General features: G+C 35.0%; 2 protein-coding genes across 2 annotated transcripts; one reads left to right on the forward strand and one right to left on the reverse strand.

Moving 5' to 3' along the window:
- The first annotated feature begins 4981 nt into the window (after positions 1–4981).
- LOC143556029 (nuclear transport factor 2B) lies at positions 4982–9105 on the forward strand. Its single transcript, XM_077045465.1, has 2 exons — positions 4982–5307; positions 8824–9105. The coding sequence occupies exons 1-2, from the start codon at positions 5011–5013 to the stop codon at positions 8896–8898; spliced, it is 372 nt and encodes a 123-aa protein (XP_076901580.1). The 5' UTR covers positions 4982–5010; the 3' UTR covers positions 8899–9105.
- Positions 9106–11317: 2212 nt separating this feature from the next.
- On the reverse strand, positions 11318–11718 carry LOC143556030 (uncharacterized). Its single transcript, XM_077045466.1, has one exon. It carries the CDS (start codon positions 11716–11718, stop codon positions 11512–11514), a length of 207 nt encoding a protein of 68 aa, XP_076901581.1. The 3' UTR covers positions 11318–11511.
- Positions 11719–15565: the final 3847 nt, after the last annotated feature.

A 15565-nucleotide genomic window follows, 5' to 3' on the forward strand; every position in this document is an offset into this window, starting at 1 on the left:
GAATACAAAAATAAATATGATTGTCATGTAGATAAACTTATGAAATGGTAACAAACTTTGGATAATCCCGTCATTTTGGTGGGATAGTCATAGAGGGTTTCCCTAAATGTTTCTTTAATGGGGAGATCACAATTCGAATAGTAAGAATGATAATTTCGTTAGTTTTCGTTACATGATTAGGAGTGTTGGTTATTAAAAAAAGGTTTGGAAATGTTTTATTTTATAAAATTCATTAGGTTTTAAATGAATTTATTATTATCATTTTTTATAGTTGAAATGGTCTACTAAAATAATGTATTCATGAAAGTTGTAAGTATTTTATGTTTTTTATAATGCTACTTGTTACTTATGTGATAACTCGATATTATTTTATGTTTTTTATAATGCTACTTGTTACTTATATGTGATAACTCGATATTTTTGTTTCTTTTTTATTTTCTTTGGTTACTTTTACATAAGTTATTGGCTATTTGGGAACATCAATAATTAATCTTGTTTTTCATAAGTTATTGGCAATGTATAACCCATTTTTAACCTTCTTTAGGTAATGTGCATACTTAGTAACAATCTTAAAATGCTTTATGAATGAAATGTTTTGTGAATGAATTGGTATGGTGATGGTTTAATGGTAAATAAAAATGGTAACATTTTAACAAGTCAATACGTTGTAAAAAATTTGTTGTGTCCTTTATAGACGTATGGTCCTTTATGGGCACGGCTTACAACTAAGATATGGTTACACACAGTGCTTTTGTGGCTTGACATCGATTATACTACTGCATTAAAGACTTGTTAGTGTCGGCTAGTTTGATGGAGTGATGACGATCATTCACAAGGTGGTCACGAGTCACGACCCTATAATTATGTTGGCAAATCTTGACGTCAAAATATTTGACTTATTATGTATGTCTGAAACATGATATGTTAAACGTTGTATGTACTTGCCGTATGCATTTATTATGGTTAATTGTTAAAAGTTACATATGATGTTAATGCCGTGTTTTCTTAAACCCGTTTTATATAAGTTATGGAAACTATAACTTACTCAACAATATGAATGCATACGATATCCCAATGCTTATGCTTCATTATAAGGCATATAATTTATGATACGTTTTAGGTTCCACACTTGATTTGTACTAGATGTTATACATCGATTGAACGTTTATGTTGTGTATGAATGAATTTCCAGTTTAAAAACTATGTTGTGAATATGTAAATCTAGCTATTGAGAGTTGAGAACCCCTTGGGTTTCGGGTATTCTGTATAGGGTGGGAGGTCAACTGACCGGATAGTTTTTAATATCTTGTATGTAATGCCAAGTTATTGTTTATAACCCAACCCGAACCAAAGCAGACATTCAAACGTCTAATTAAAAGCCACCCACCCGAGCAACAAAAACACCAACCCCAATGAAAAAAATCTTAGGTCCGCATTGGATATAGTAAGCGTGAGCAAAGATAACAATGTGGAAATCAAAAAGAAAAATGTAGTCCTACGTTAAAACCTCTAAAGACGGATGAGATTATATATGAGAGGATATGAGATCCCATCCGAGTTTAAACTCAATTGTTGAGGCCAATCCAGACATACGTCATCAAAATATAATATATTGATGCTATCACATATACTGTTCACATTTTAAAGATATTTGGTAGACTCGTATGAACATTTAAAAAAGAAAAAACATAACCAGCATGTATTATAACTTACATAAATTAATTACATCTGAAAACTAATATAGCATAAAGTTAGTCACACTAAATACTTTTCCCCCATAAATTAGCCAAGTTTATAATATTGTCTCCCACTAAAGCAAAAATAATTTTACAGTACAACTAGCTTTTACTTTTATTATGACGATTCTACTTAAAAAAAAACAAACCTTGCCTTTTGGAAATGATTATCCTAAATAGCACCGAATGTTAATGTGACCAATTTCATAACATTTTTCAAGTAATGCTAGTTAATAACTTATTAAGTAATGGGTATCTCAACCTTTTTGAGAGCCCTATAGATTGAAGAATTATAAAAATTAAGATTCTTTGCAAAAAACAAAAAAAGAATTTACTGATTATTCCTAGTAGTGACATAAAATATAACTAGATTAATACTCGATTAACATGTTAATTTGTGAATTTACCAAAAAGGTTAATAAAATAATTTTTTAACAACAAATGTTACTCAAACAAAATTTACACCAATAATTCTAGTCCATTGCACATATTTGAACACGCGACCTCTACCATTGACGTTAATGTTAAAAGAAATACCTTTGATGACCCACAATAACTTTAGCCGTGTTGTCACTTGTTTCTAAAGAAACATAGTAATCGAGTGCGGCTTTGGTTTTGTAAAATACCTGGCTCCGGATAACTCCTTTCACACTTGTTCATAACAAGTACAAGTAAACAGAGGACATGACAAACATTTCCAAAGAAAATTTAGAATTAAATAAATTAAATAACTATACTTGAATGAAAATGTAAGGTATGTTTGACAAGAAGTTTTTAAGAGCTTATAGCTTCAAGTTTTTAAGAAAAAGATCATACTCAATTAAAAACTCTGTTTGGTTTAAAGAGCTTAAAGATTTTAGGTCAGGAGATAAAGCTTAAAACTTAAAACTTCTACTAGTAGCGTTTAGAAAAAACTAAAAGCTTTCAGTATTTTAATTTACTTAAATAACTTCCCAAATAAATACATTTATCATTATTGTTTTTAGTTATGCCCATTTTATTAATTTTATACGTTTTATTAAAAGCTTCAGCTACTCTGCCAAACATCTAAATATATCTAAAAAGCTACATCTACCAGCTTCAAGTCACCAGCTTCCAGCTACAGCTAGCAGCTCGTTTTGCCAAACATACCCGCAGACTTTGCTTTAATATGTTTTTTTGTTGTTTTTTTTTTAAATTAGTAGTGTTATATTTCAGTTACTATAGTGATTGTCGATATCATAACAAACTGAACCAATAGCATTGAAATTTTGTCTCATAGCCATGGAAGCTCACTAGTTGTTCAACAATTCTAAAGGGGTGTATGAGATTGCTAATATTCACCAACTTATAACTTATAAATTTTTTGAAAAGTAATAAGATGTATATGATTGCTTAAATGGTTAGAAGAAAAGTTTCATAAGTTACAATGTTTTAACTTATTAACTTAATAAAAAGTTATAAGAATGTAAAATAAGGAATCCCAAACACCCCCTAAACCTTACGGATCTCACTAAATATCAAAAGTCCATATAAAATGCATGGCTGTTAACCCAACCCAACTCAGTGGCGTGATCTATTAAATGGAAAACAACCAAAATGACTACCGACCAAGTGGAAAAAGCCAAATAAACATGCAAAAGTCAGGACAATAGAGATTTCACGAAATCAAGAGCTTAAGAAGGCGACACATGGATGAAACATTTGGGATGTAGGTGTTTCCTCCGATAGCCGATCCACAGACAGACCAACAATTTGCTGACACATGACATTTTTCAAAGAGAAAACATCTACCGAAACGTTTAGAGCCCTAGACATTTTCTTCGGTATAGTCGGCTCAGCCTCTAAATGCTACCTCCCGTTAGCCAGCCCATCTCCGAGAAGCCAAAATTTTTTTTGGGCCGAAGACGAAAAATGTTTTGGGCCTCAAGTAAAATGATTATTTTGTTGGCTACAATTTAATTTTTAAATAGGCATACTTGGTTATGATTTTGGTTGTGTAAAAAACATTTTATAAAAATAGGCTTAAACATGTTTAAAATGAGATTGGAACCCACAAACTTTTGTTTGGGAGTAATACCCTTTTGCCACTAAGACAAACTAGTTGTTATGCAATTGAGTTTAAACATTAAATATACATTTTGTTTTTCATAAAAATACATATATTTTTTTTAAAATTTCGGACCTAACGGGGTGTCGGGCCGGGGGCCATCAACCACCCAGCCCTCCCTAAAGGTCGGCCCTACCGTTAGCATCCACAACTCAAACTTTACCCCCACTTAACGGCCATGACTTATAAGTTTCCCATCACAATGTGTCTGGGTAGTCATTTCCTCTTTTGAAAAAAATGTCTCTGTGTCAACAAATTGTTGACCCCTCACTAAGCCCGTCTATAAAACAAAACCCCTACAACCCAAATGTATCACCCATATGTCACATTTGAAATACTCTTGCTTTTCGTGAAACTCATACGACTTTTCCAACTTAAATAATAATTTTGATTAGAGGTGCACAAACCGGGTCTTTTGTAGGAACCGGTTCCGCGCATAGTCAACAAAAAACAAAATCGGGTCGGGTAGGAGCCGATTTTAGGTATAGTTGAGTATTTAACCGGGTTTCGGGTAGGGTTAGGTCCCAAGCAAATCCAATAGCAGCTCCAGTTCCGAGTACATGCCCTGGGAGAAATCCAATACCAGGTCAAACCCGCGGGTCGGGTACGGGTAAGAACATGTTGCAAGTATAGTATGGTATTTGACCGGGTTTCAGATATGGTCGGGTCCCAAGCCAGCTCCGCCACCGAGTACATGTTTGGGGAGAATCCAATACCAGGTCATACTCGCGGGTCAGGTACGGGTGAGAACGGTTCCAGGTATAGTCTGGGATTTGACCTGGTTTTCCGGGTTTTTTTCGTGTTTCGGGTAGTGTGGGGTCGAGTTTTGACTGGGTAAAGGTGGAACCAGTTCCTGCGGGTTCGGGTCAGGTCCAGTTCTGGGTACAAGTCTAGGGCGTAATCCAATACCAGATATAGTTATACGTAGGAACCGATTTCAGGTCAGATCCGGAAGTACCGGGTATTTTGCGCACCTCTAATTTTGATGATTTTCATTTCCCTATAGTAAAAAGCCCATCCATTAACCCGGCCCAGTTCAGTAGCGTGTATACTCAGCTAGGTTTGAACCAACCAACCAACCAACCAACCACACTCTCACACAACACACCATTCAAATCAAAATCAAAATCAAAATCAAAATCAAACTCAAAATCATAACAAACCAAGGCGGAGATAACAATATCAATGGATCCAGACGCACTAGCCAAAGCCTTCGTGGAACACTACTACTCGACGTTCGACACGAACCGTGGCGGACTAGCTAACCTCTACCAGGACTCTTCCATGTTAACCTTCGAAGGCCAGAAGATCCAAGGCTCACAGAGCATCGTTGCTAAGCTGACGTCACTCCCGTTCCAGCAGTGTAAGCATAGCATCACTACTGTTGATTGCCAGCCGTCTGGTCCTGCTGGCGGTATGCTTGTGTTCGTTAGTGGTAATTTGCAGCTGGCTGGTGAACAACACGCGCTCAGGTTCAGTCAGGTATATTGTTTGAACACGTTGTGTGTGAGTGATTTGGTTGGATAGTTAGATGTTATAAGTTAGGGTTAGGTTTTTGATAGTTGAGTTTAGTGTTTGTAGGTGCAGATTTGTAGTGGATGTTTGACAATTTTATACGGTTGATATCGCGGTTTTTGATTAAGTTATTTTGTTAATGTGCTGTTAATTCTACTGTAATGTGCATTGTTCCTCTATATCGTCAAACGCCTTATGTGCGATTGATTTCGTTTGTGTGATGTTTAGGATTTAGGTTCAGTCAGGTATATTGTTTGAACACGTTGTGTGTGAGTGATTTGATTGAATAGTTAGATGTTATAGGTTAGGGTTAGGTTTTTAATAGTTGAGTTTTGTGTTTGTTTGATTATTTTATACGGTTGATATCGCGGTTTTGTTTGAATTGCGGTTTTTTGATGAAGTTATGTTGTTAATGTAATGTGCATTGTTCTTCTATATCGTCAAACACTATATGTGCGATTGATTTAGTTTGTGTGATGTTGAGGATTTAGGATTTAGGATTTTGGATTTTAGGTTAGTATGTTGATTAAGTAATTAGATGCTATCGGTTAGGGTTAGGTTTTCGATAGTTGATTTTTTTGTTTGTAGGTGCAGATTTGTAGTGGATGTTTGATGATTTTATACGGTTGATATCGCGGTTTTGTTTGAATTGCGGTTTTTGTTTAAGTTATTTTGTTAATGTAATGTGCAATGTTTCTCTATATGCTATATCGTCAAACACCTTATGTGCAATTGATATCGTTTGTGTGATGTTGAGGATTTAGGATTTTAGGGTTAATGTTTTGATTTAATAGTTATATGCTATAGGTAAGGGTTAGGCTTGTGATAGTTGATTTTTAGTGTTTGTAGGTGCAGATTTGTAGTGGATGCTTGGCGATTTTATATGGTTGATATTGCAGTTTTTGATAAAGCTATTTTGTTAATGTTTTGTTGATTCTACTGTAATGTGCATTGTTTCTCTATATGTTGTATCGTCAAACACCTTATGTACGATTGATTTAGTTTGTGTGATGTTGAGGATTTAGGATTTTGGTTCTAGGTTAATATGTTGATTAAGCAGTTAGATGTTATAGGTTAGGGTTAGGTTTTTGATAGTTGAGTTTAGTGTTTGTAGGTGTAGATTTGTAGTGGATGCTTGACGATTTCGTACTATTGATATTGCGGTTTTCAATGAAGTTATTTTGTTAATGTGCTGTTAATTTTACTGTAACGCGCATTGTTCTTCTATATGCTGTATTGTCAAACACTTTATGTGCGATTGAATTTGTTTGTGTGATGTTGAGGATTAGGATTTTAGGTTAATATGTTGATTAAGTAGTTAGATGCTATAGGTTAGGGTTAGGTTTTTGATAGTTGAGTTTAGTGTTTGTAGGTGCAGATTTGTAGTGGATGCTTGACGATTTTATACGGTTGATATTGTGGTTTTGTTTTAGTTGCGGTTTTTGATGAAGTTATGTTGTTAATGTGCTGTTAATTCTACTGTGATGTGCATTGTTCCTCTATATGATATATCGTCAAACACCTTATCTGCGATTGATTTCGTTTGTGTGACGTTGAGGATTTAGGATTTTAAGTTAATATGTTGATTAAGCAGTTAGATGCTATAGGTTAGGGTTAGGTTTTCGATAGTTGATTTTAGTGTCTATAGGTGCAGATTTGAAGCGGATGCTTGACAAGATTTTATGCGGTTTTTAGTTTTTTTTAAACGAATGTTTCGTTGAGGATTTAGGATTTTAAGTTAATATGTTGATTAAGCAGTTAGATGCTATAGGTTAGGGTTAGGTTTTCGATAGTTGATTTTAGTGTCTATAGGTGCAGATTTGAAGCGGATGCTTGACAAGATTTTATGCGGTTTTTAGTTTTTTTTAAACGAATGTGTTTATTTGCTTTTACAGTATTTGATGACATTATTATGTTAATGTGCTCTTAATTCTGATAATGTGCAATGTTTCTTTATACCTAAGTGCGATCTTAGTTCACAGTGCCAGTGTATGTGCGTATCGTTAGTGATCTGTCTTACGGCTGTCTTTGAACCTGTCTATGTCTATTCATGATGTGCATTTTGTGATTGATTGTAACATATTGAAATATAATTTGAAGATGTTTAAGTTAACTCTTGCAGTATTGTGGATACATATTAAGTTTATTAATAACTATTTCAAGTATTGAGAACCTGTAGCTTATGGTGATACACAGTGAGACTGTTAAGCTTGTAAGAACATATGAGGAGTGTGGGATGTTATTGAGAAATAGTCAAGGATAGATGCCTAATAGTTTATATTGGCAGGGGACGTTGGATTCTTTGTAATGCATATGGTATTTTGAGAGCATTCTCATCCAACCCCTCATATTATGTGAGGTGTGTTTTTATAATTTAGAGAGTGATTCAGGGTGTTGTGAGTGAGGAGTTTTTATATTTTAGAAAAAGTAGTGATTTTTCTATATATTTGAAAAGTTACTATTCATCCCCTATAATTTTTTAATATATTTTGAAAGTGGTTGTGAGTGAAAGAAAGAGAAAATGTAATGATAAAAGGTATAAAAATTATTATTTAATTGAAATGGAAAGAGAAAATAAAGTGAGTTTTAGTGTAATTTTTGGTTTGGAGATAGTGGGTGGGATGAGAATGCTTGAGTGTTTGCTTAGATTCTTTAAAGTGCAACATTTCTCATATTGCTTGCATAATTAGGCTATAACTTGCTCTAAAGTGCGAAGTTATGACGAGTTTGGAACTCATAGAACTTGTTTCCATAGTGCTTCCAACTACTAATTACATCAACCATGGTTCTATATATATTAAGTTATGATTTCTGATGCTATAAATGTCAATGGACAAATAAATCTGCATATGTGTTTGTTACTTTGGAATTTCGTGGCATTAATTGTGCTGTTATTTCTTCATGGGGAGAAGATTAATGAGATATTATGCTTCTGTCTTTGTTTTCTCAATTTTTTACCTGCCATGTCTACACATAAGAATGTTACATCCAAATTCACCATTTAAGGCAAGTATGAGAGTGTCACACCAGATGCTATCTTGTATTGCAGAAGATCTTTCTAGAAAACAGTTAATTAAGTTTTTCATCTTGCATATTATATCACACACACATGTAAATTTCAATGACTAAATGTAGATTGTAGTCGTGGCAAAGTGGGTGGTTATGGTGAGTTGGGTAATGGGATAAACGGGTAATAACTAATATCTGATGCTATTTTGTAATTTGTATATATAACTGCTGTGTAAGATATGGTTAAATGTTGTTATATTGATAATCTAGTTTTTTGAGTAATAGGAATTTTAGAGGTTTTATCACTTTATGCATGATAATATACATTGAGCAACTTTTGATCCGTTTGATTCATCTGTTGGTGTCCTTTTTTAGTCGACTTATGAATTTAACCTGTTAGAGATAAACGCCATAAAACTCAAGAATTGACCCGTTTCTTATGATGTGTTTTTGTTTTGTCTGGCTTTGATGCAGATGTTTCATTTGATGCCAACACCACAAGGAAGCTTTTATGTGTTCAACGACATATTTCGTTTGAATTATGCATGAGAAAAAAGGTGTCATTCTAGAACCCGAGCATGTTTCCTAGTTTTTGAACACCATTTATTTCTTGTCAATTTTACTATACTCGAGTCAGTGTTTAGATGATCCATCATTCTAGTACTGCTTGCCTTTTGTGCTCGTTCTACAAATGAAAACCATGTCTGTTTTTTTTCTCTTATGCAACGTATGTGTGGACTTTGTTATCTGATATCGGTCATTGGATTAGTCGGTGAAATATATCCTGAAATTATTTCTACGCTAGTAGTTAAGCTCGACAAATTGTTCAGGGCGGGCCAGCCATTTGTGGTCATTCCCGGAAACAGATTTTTTTAGGAAAAAACATATAATGAGAGCTGGCATTTGTCGACTTGTTCGTAGGCCCGCCTTTTCAACATGATAGCATCAAAGATAGTGGGGAGGGTAAGATATCAAATCACTTTTAAAGTGTCATCTTCAATAACAAAGGGACAATCATTTAACCACCAAAAGTTGTACCTTATCATTTTGTGTTATATAAATTGTGTTACTATTGAAAGATGCGGTACTTGGAACTGATATCAGGCACGGCACAGATTTTTAACAAAATACCTTGAATGATCAAATATCAAACTGGGTGGGATAACTGTTCATATTAGGTTCGGAAGATGATGAGTTTAAGTTGTTTTAGAAACTGATTATTTGGTTTAGGTCAAGCTTAGGTTTTAACGAAAATATGTGCGTTCAAAATGGGTTTTAAAAATGACCAGTCTGCAGCAATATTTTTTGAACGACCAACAAAAATATATATTATTACACGAAACAAAATAGCTAGTGGCTATCCGAGCCAGGTACAAAACGACCAACCCAGGAGCCAATACACAAGATCAACACCACAAGCAGTTAACCACTATATCTATAAACTTAATACAACGAAGTGAATGTACTAACCATCCTGGTCTGTTGTCTGTTTATTTTGTGGCTCGCTATAATCTGTTATCCACTTTTTTTCTATTTTTTCTCCATTTAGCCCAAAATATCCCAAAAACTTTTATTTAACAATTTTTTTTCCTTTTTTTACCTATTCAGCCCAAAATATCTCAAAAACTTCTATTTTTAAAAGGAACAAATATTTGAGCCTTTTAGCCAGGGCTACTTGTAACAATAATATCTTGTACTTATATTTAAGATGCATCTAATTTTTATAACCACTAAATAATGTTACACTATATACGATAAAATATAGAATTCAATAATTACTTAACATACATTAGGTACAAAAATACCTATATTCATGAAATTGATCTATGAAATCACATCAGTTGATCTCAAAATCGTCCATATATATCAAATTAATCATCGGTTTACCGAAAGAAAACCCAAATTTGGATCGTTAATTGATCAATTTTTTACGATTCTTAAGAAAACGTTTTCTAAGCGTATTATGGTTTTTTGAGCGTATTATCAAAAATTGATATGGATTTGAGCGTTTTAAATTTTAACATTTTAGCGTTTTGTAAATGCGCTTGAGCGTATCTAAAGCCTGTGTGAAACACTACTTGGTGAATTATGTCTCAGGTCATCAAATCCCTTGAGAGTTTTCTAATTAAGCCGATATTCGTCGTTAAAAATAATTTAAGAGCTCAATTAAACCAAAAATATTTTCATGAGACTGGAAATAATACACATTAAACTAAATTTTATTTAGCCAAATTGCCACGATGCTAACATAACTGATTCCTTATTCCCTCACTAGAAACCATTTTTTCCACCGTAAAGTTGACCGCCGACTTAATATTTCAAGGGAAAAAAGACAAAAATGCCACCGAAAGTTTCCCCAAATTGTGCCATATTATTAAAAAAAAAGCTAAAAAAATACCTGGGAATAAGTATATTAAAAGTAGGAGTGTGCAAAATCAGTATGTTTACGGGGGTTTAACCATAACCAAGGTTCGGTGGTTACGATACGGTAATGGTAGAATGCTTGAGTCTTGACTATAATCACAAACGAATGGTCGGTTAATCATAAGTCAGTTAACAGTCGGTTATGAGTCACTTTTAGTTAATTTTGGTTAATTGTCCAATATATATTTTATGTTTTTTCTCTTTGTTTATGATGTAATAGATGAAATAGGGTTTATAAAAATCTGAAAATAGAGGTAAAAAATTTGAAAAAAAAAAACTTAACACATAAGGTTAACGGAGAAACAATAAACGTAACCGTGACCAAACAATCGGTTAATCATATTCACTTAACCATAACCGTTGGTTTTATCGGTTATGGTCAATTTCGGTTTATAGTTCGGTTTTTGGTTATGGCTCAGTTTTTGCTCACCCCTAATTAAAACCATACATAATAAATTCTTATACCAAAAGTTTCAAAATCCAAGAATTTTAGGTTTAACAGAAAGAAATTTCAATCTACAAAGCCAAACTCGAGTTTAAGCTTGATCGATTTTCAAATTCATTGTTAAGGGGTCTGGTTTTTGAATCGGCGACACTTATATGTTACATACATAAACATAATAAAATTTTTGTACACTTACAAAATATTAATTCCAATCTTCCAAAAGAACTTAACATTATATCATTAATAACTTGCAAGTACATGCAACTTACATAATCACAATATTAATTTCGTCCCTAAGCATACATATGTATGTCAAGAACAACAAGAAACAAAATAAGTAACAAACCATAAAGAATGGTATGTATAAACATGGAGATCACACTAGTTTTCATGTTCATAAACCCGACTGATGTCTCTATTCCCGGCATTTGAATGACCAGTCCTGGTGCTAGAAGCGCAAACAACGCCGCAGCTATGACCGGGGCCGCCCAATCGTGCATAGTAAATCCGAAAACAGTTAGAACTTGAATGGGAAGAAGATTGAACGAAATTTGATGTTAAGAGTTGTAGCAGTAGATAAGGCACTAAATGGCATGGGTTTTAACTTTAAACAATTATTGTGGGTTTATATAATTATGTGGTTGACAACAGAATATATAATTATTTAGAATGTAACAAATTAGAAAAAGGTAAACACGTAGGTTGGGGAGTGGGCCACTGATATATGGGTTGTGTTATTATTATTATTATTATTGTTATTATCTAATAAGTCGGTAAAATCCGAGTGCTATTGAGGTGTTGCGGCGGTAAGTCGTAAATTTGATTGATTTAGGTTACGTTTATTACAATATCGAAACTAAAACAACAAAATAAACCATAGAAATTGGTGTGACCAATAGTGTGACACCACTTGGCCCAATTTGACACAATAGAAGGTTTAACGGCACCAAACTTCTTTATTCTGTAGTAATAAAATATTAATTGATGAAAATATTTATGCAATTAAACTTTTTTTATTCTTGATTATAAGTTTTAAAATAATTAAAAGTTAAGTTGGAAATTGTAAGTGAGGTAGATAAGGGTATCGGTTTAATTTTACTTCGTCAAAGAACCAAAATACGTGCGCAAGCAAACAATTATGTAAACGCTAAATCAGCTTTAGTGTTCTGGGCGCTTAAATATACCTTAGGGTCTTATAGTAAAAACAATAATGATTATTAAAGCAAAAGTTAAATGATTATATTGTAACCGAAAAAATTCACTTCGCTTGACTTGACAACTCAGCCACCATGTTATAAGCACAATCGACACTACATGTGATTAGCAAGTTGGATAACTATGAAAAGATATGTGTTAAAATGTTTAGTAAATTAAGGGTTTTGGGCCATTGGGGGGTGTCAATCGGGTTGGTTGGTTGGCTACACCGCCACTAACCCTTCGAGTACATAAATCAGGTAGCTCTTTTAGATTAGTGAACCTGAACAAGGTGAGAGAAATAGGGTTGGCCTTCTCACACATAATTATAGTTGGTTGGATTTGACACCACTTGACATATCAAATCAAGTAGGATAACTTGAAGATATATCATACTTATACAAGTATTTTATTAAATTGCTTTTTGGAGCACATCTTGCATGATGTGGTTATATTATTTATTTATTTATTTATTATTATTGTGATTATCCGATTACGAGTTACGAAATTGACATGCTATACAAATATCACCGAGACACCATTCAGATATTGCTAACATGTTATACGGCCCATATAACCTTATATGGCTTCTACGATACGAAGACAATGTTACATACAAAATATATCGTATAATTTATATTTTATATGAGACCATATGATATGTGTAAAATATTATACGAGTCCTTCGAGTCCTTATGATCAACCCATATGGGGAGGCATATTTATAGGCAGTGTTGCAAAAATCCCGACTAGGCACCGATTAACCCCCGATTAATTGCTAGTCACCACTTTACTGATTAATTTTGGGCTAATCGGTTAATTAATCGGTCAACGGTCAAATCCAACCAAAATCGATGGTTTTCGGCGAGATTCTAGCAAAACCCAGCGATTTCCAGTGAGATTCCAGCCAAATTCTGGCCAAAATATGTTTGTGTGTGTATAAAACTGAAAATTACATATAAAAATGTGTGCGTGTATATATAAAACTGAAAAACATACATTAAAATCTGATCTGATTAATCCCGATTAATCGTTAGTCCCCACCTCGTTGCCCAACTACCGTGATATTGACACCAGGGTTACTGTTTCAGCTGCCTGCGAAGGGCCAAGGAGTGGAGTTCAACAACATGCAAACCAGTGGAGTGTCTATTTGTGTCCACACCATGATTTACTTCGGAGCCATTACCATTCTACTCGTTGCCATCGGTATCACTATCACGATAGGCTAAGCACGCTACCTTAGTTTTTCGAGAATTCATTACGTTGTTATGTTTCTTGTTATATTATTGTGTATGCAACATATTGTACATACCTACATGCTATGTGATTACTTCAACCAAGATTAAAAACATAGCTTCTTGCAGTAGAATGATGTTTGGTGTATCTATTTGTATCAATTACTCACTTTTAACACTTCTTTTATCGAATTGGCCAATGCCGTAACTCGCTTGTAATTAACTCGTGAAAAACTCTTTCTTAGACTAGCTTGAGCCGATCTGGCCTGACCCAGTTGCAGCGTATAAAATATAAACATTCAAACGGCGTTAGAGCTAGAGGTGCACAAAATACCCGGTTCCAGACCCAAACCGGAACCAGTTCCTACCTGTACCCGACCCGCAGGTACGACCTGGTATTGGGTTTCTCCCCAAACCTGTACCTGGAAACGGACCCGAACCGGTTCCACATTTACTGACCCGAGCCGAAACCCGGTCAAACCCTGACTATACCCTGAACCGGTTGCTACCCAACCCGATTTTGACATTTGTTACCATCTGGTTCCTAAAAATACACGGTTTATGCACCTCTAGTTAAAGCTGAAGGTAGCTGGTTGGTACATATTTACAGCATTGTTATTTCTTCTGTATTAGTAGTTTCAAACTCTATTTAGAGGTGCACAGACAACTGGTTTCGGAACTAGTATTGAAGCCGGTTTGGCAAGAACCGACTTAATCAGTCAGTTTGGGGTCGGTTTCTAAACATATACTTTAAAATCAGTAAAACCCAAACCGATACTTCCCCTGCAAATATCAATTCCAACCCGAACCAGTTACAACTAAAACCGGTTTTGACCAATAAACCGGTTCCAACCCGAACCAATTTGGGCAAAAAAATAAAACCTAGCATGTGCACCTAGAGATGTTCAACGAAACCGGTTCCTGGAACCGAACCGGTGGACCCGAACCGGTTCCTACCCGTTTTTTGTAGGAACCGGACCCTATCTGATTCAACCCGATGATCCGTGACCGGTTCTTGCATTTCTGAGTGGGGGCGGGTAGGAACCGGAACCGGTTCCTAACCGGTTCTAGCCGTTGGATCGAATATAGCCGTTGGAAATCGTTTTTTTTGGCCGTTTTTTGACCGTTGGGGTCAAAAATAGCCGTTGGATTGAACAGGAACCGGGTTAGGAATCGGTAAGAACCGGTTAGATAGGTTAGGGGTCCGAGGGTGGGAGAACCGGTTCGGTTCCCTAACCGGTTCGAGCCTGGAACCGGTTTAAAAGGGGGTTTTGAATATAGGAACCGGTTAGGAACCGGTTCCGGTTCCTAGTCCCAAACCGTTTTGAACATGCCTATGTGCACCTACACTTCATTATTTCTTCGACTTTTTTATTTGAAACTATTGTTACCTTGTTATTTGACATTTGTTTAAAAAAGAGAGAATTTAAGAGCCGGTTCTCAAAGGCCGACTTGAGTTGAATACGAGCTCAACTTTTCGTTTCAGATTGAATATTATGAGTTGAACAATTCAATTGGTATGGAAATGAAAATTGATATCTTATTGGCAATAATAACTCATAGTCATAGCTAGAGGTGCACAAAATACACGGTTCCTACCTGTACCCGACCCGCGAGTAGGTATTGGGTTTCTCCCCGAACCTATACCTGGAACCGGACCCAACCCAGATCTGCTAGAACCGGTTCCACCTTTACCCAATCAAAACCCGACCTGACCCGAAAAAAACCCAGAAAACCGGTTAACTACCCGACTATACCTGGAACCGGTTCCTGACCGGCCCGATTTTGACTTTTGCTGGCATACCCGGAAGTGGTTCCTACAAAATACCCGGTTTGTGCACCTCTACTCATAAGTACTCATAGCCAACCGTAACAAGTTATCACAACTTAAAGCATTAAAGATACGAGTTTCTTAAGC

This window comes from Bidens hawaiensis, unplaced genomic scaffold (assembly GCF_021521415.1).
Source record: "Bidens hawaiensis isolate Kalapana, Puna unplaced genomic scaffold, B.hawaiensis_p1.1 tig00018425_1, whole genome shotgun sequence".
NCBI lineage: Eukaryota > Viridiplantae > Streptophyta > Magnoliopsida > Asterales > Asteraceae > Bidens > Bidens hawaiensis.

Excerpts from the sequence above, each read along its gene's own strand:
- LOC143556029 (XM_077045465.1), top strand. The coding sequence starts at position 5,011 with ATGGATCCAGACGCACTAGCCAAAGCCTTCGTGGAACACTACTACTCG. Across the intron at positions 5,308-8,823 it reads ACGCGCTCAGGTTCAGTCAG|ATGTTTCATTTGATGCCAAC; the intron begins GTATATTGTTTG and ends GCTTTGATGCAG.
- LOC143556030 (XM_077045466.1), bottom strand. The coding sequence starts at position 11,718 with ATGCACGATTGGGCGGCCCCGGTCATAGCTGCGGCGTTGTTTGCGCTT.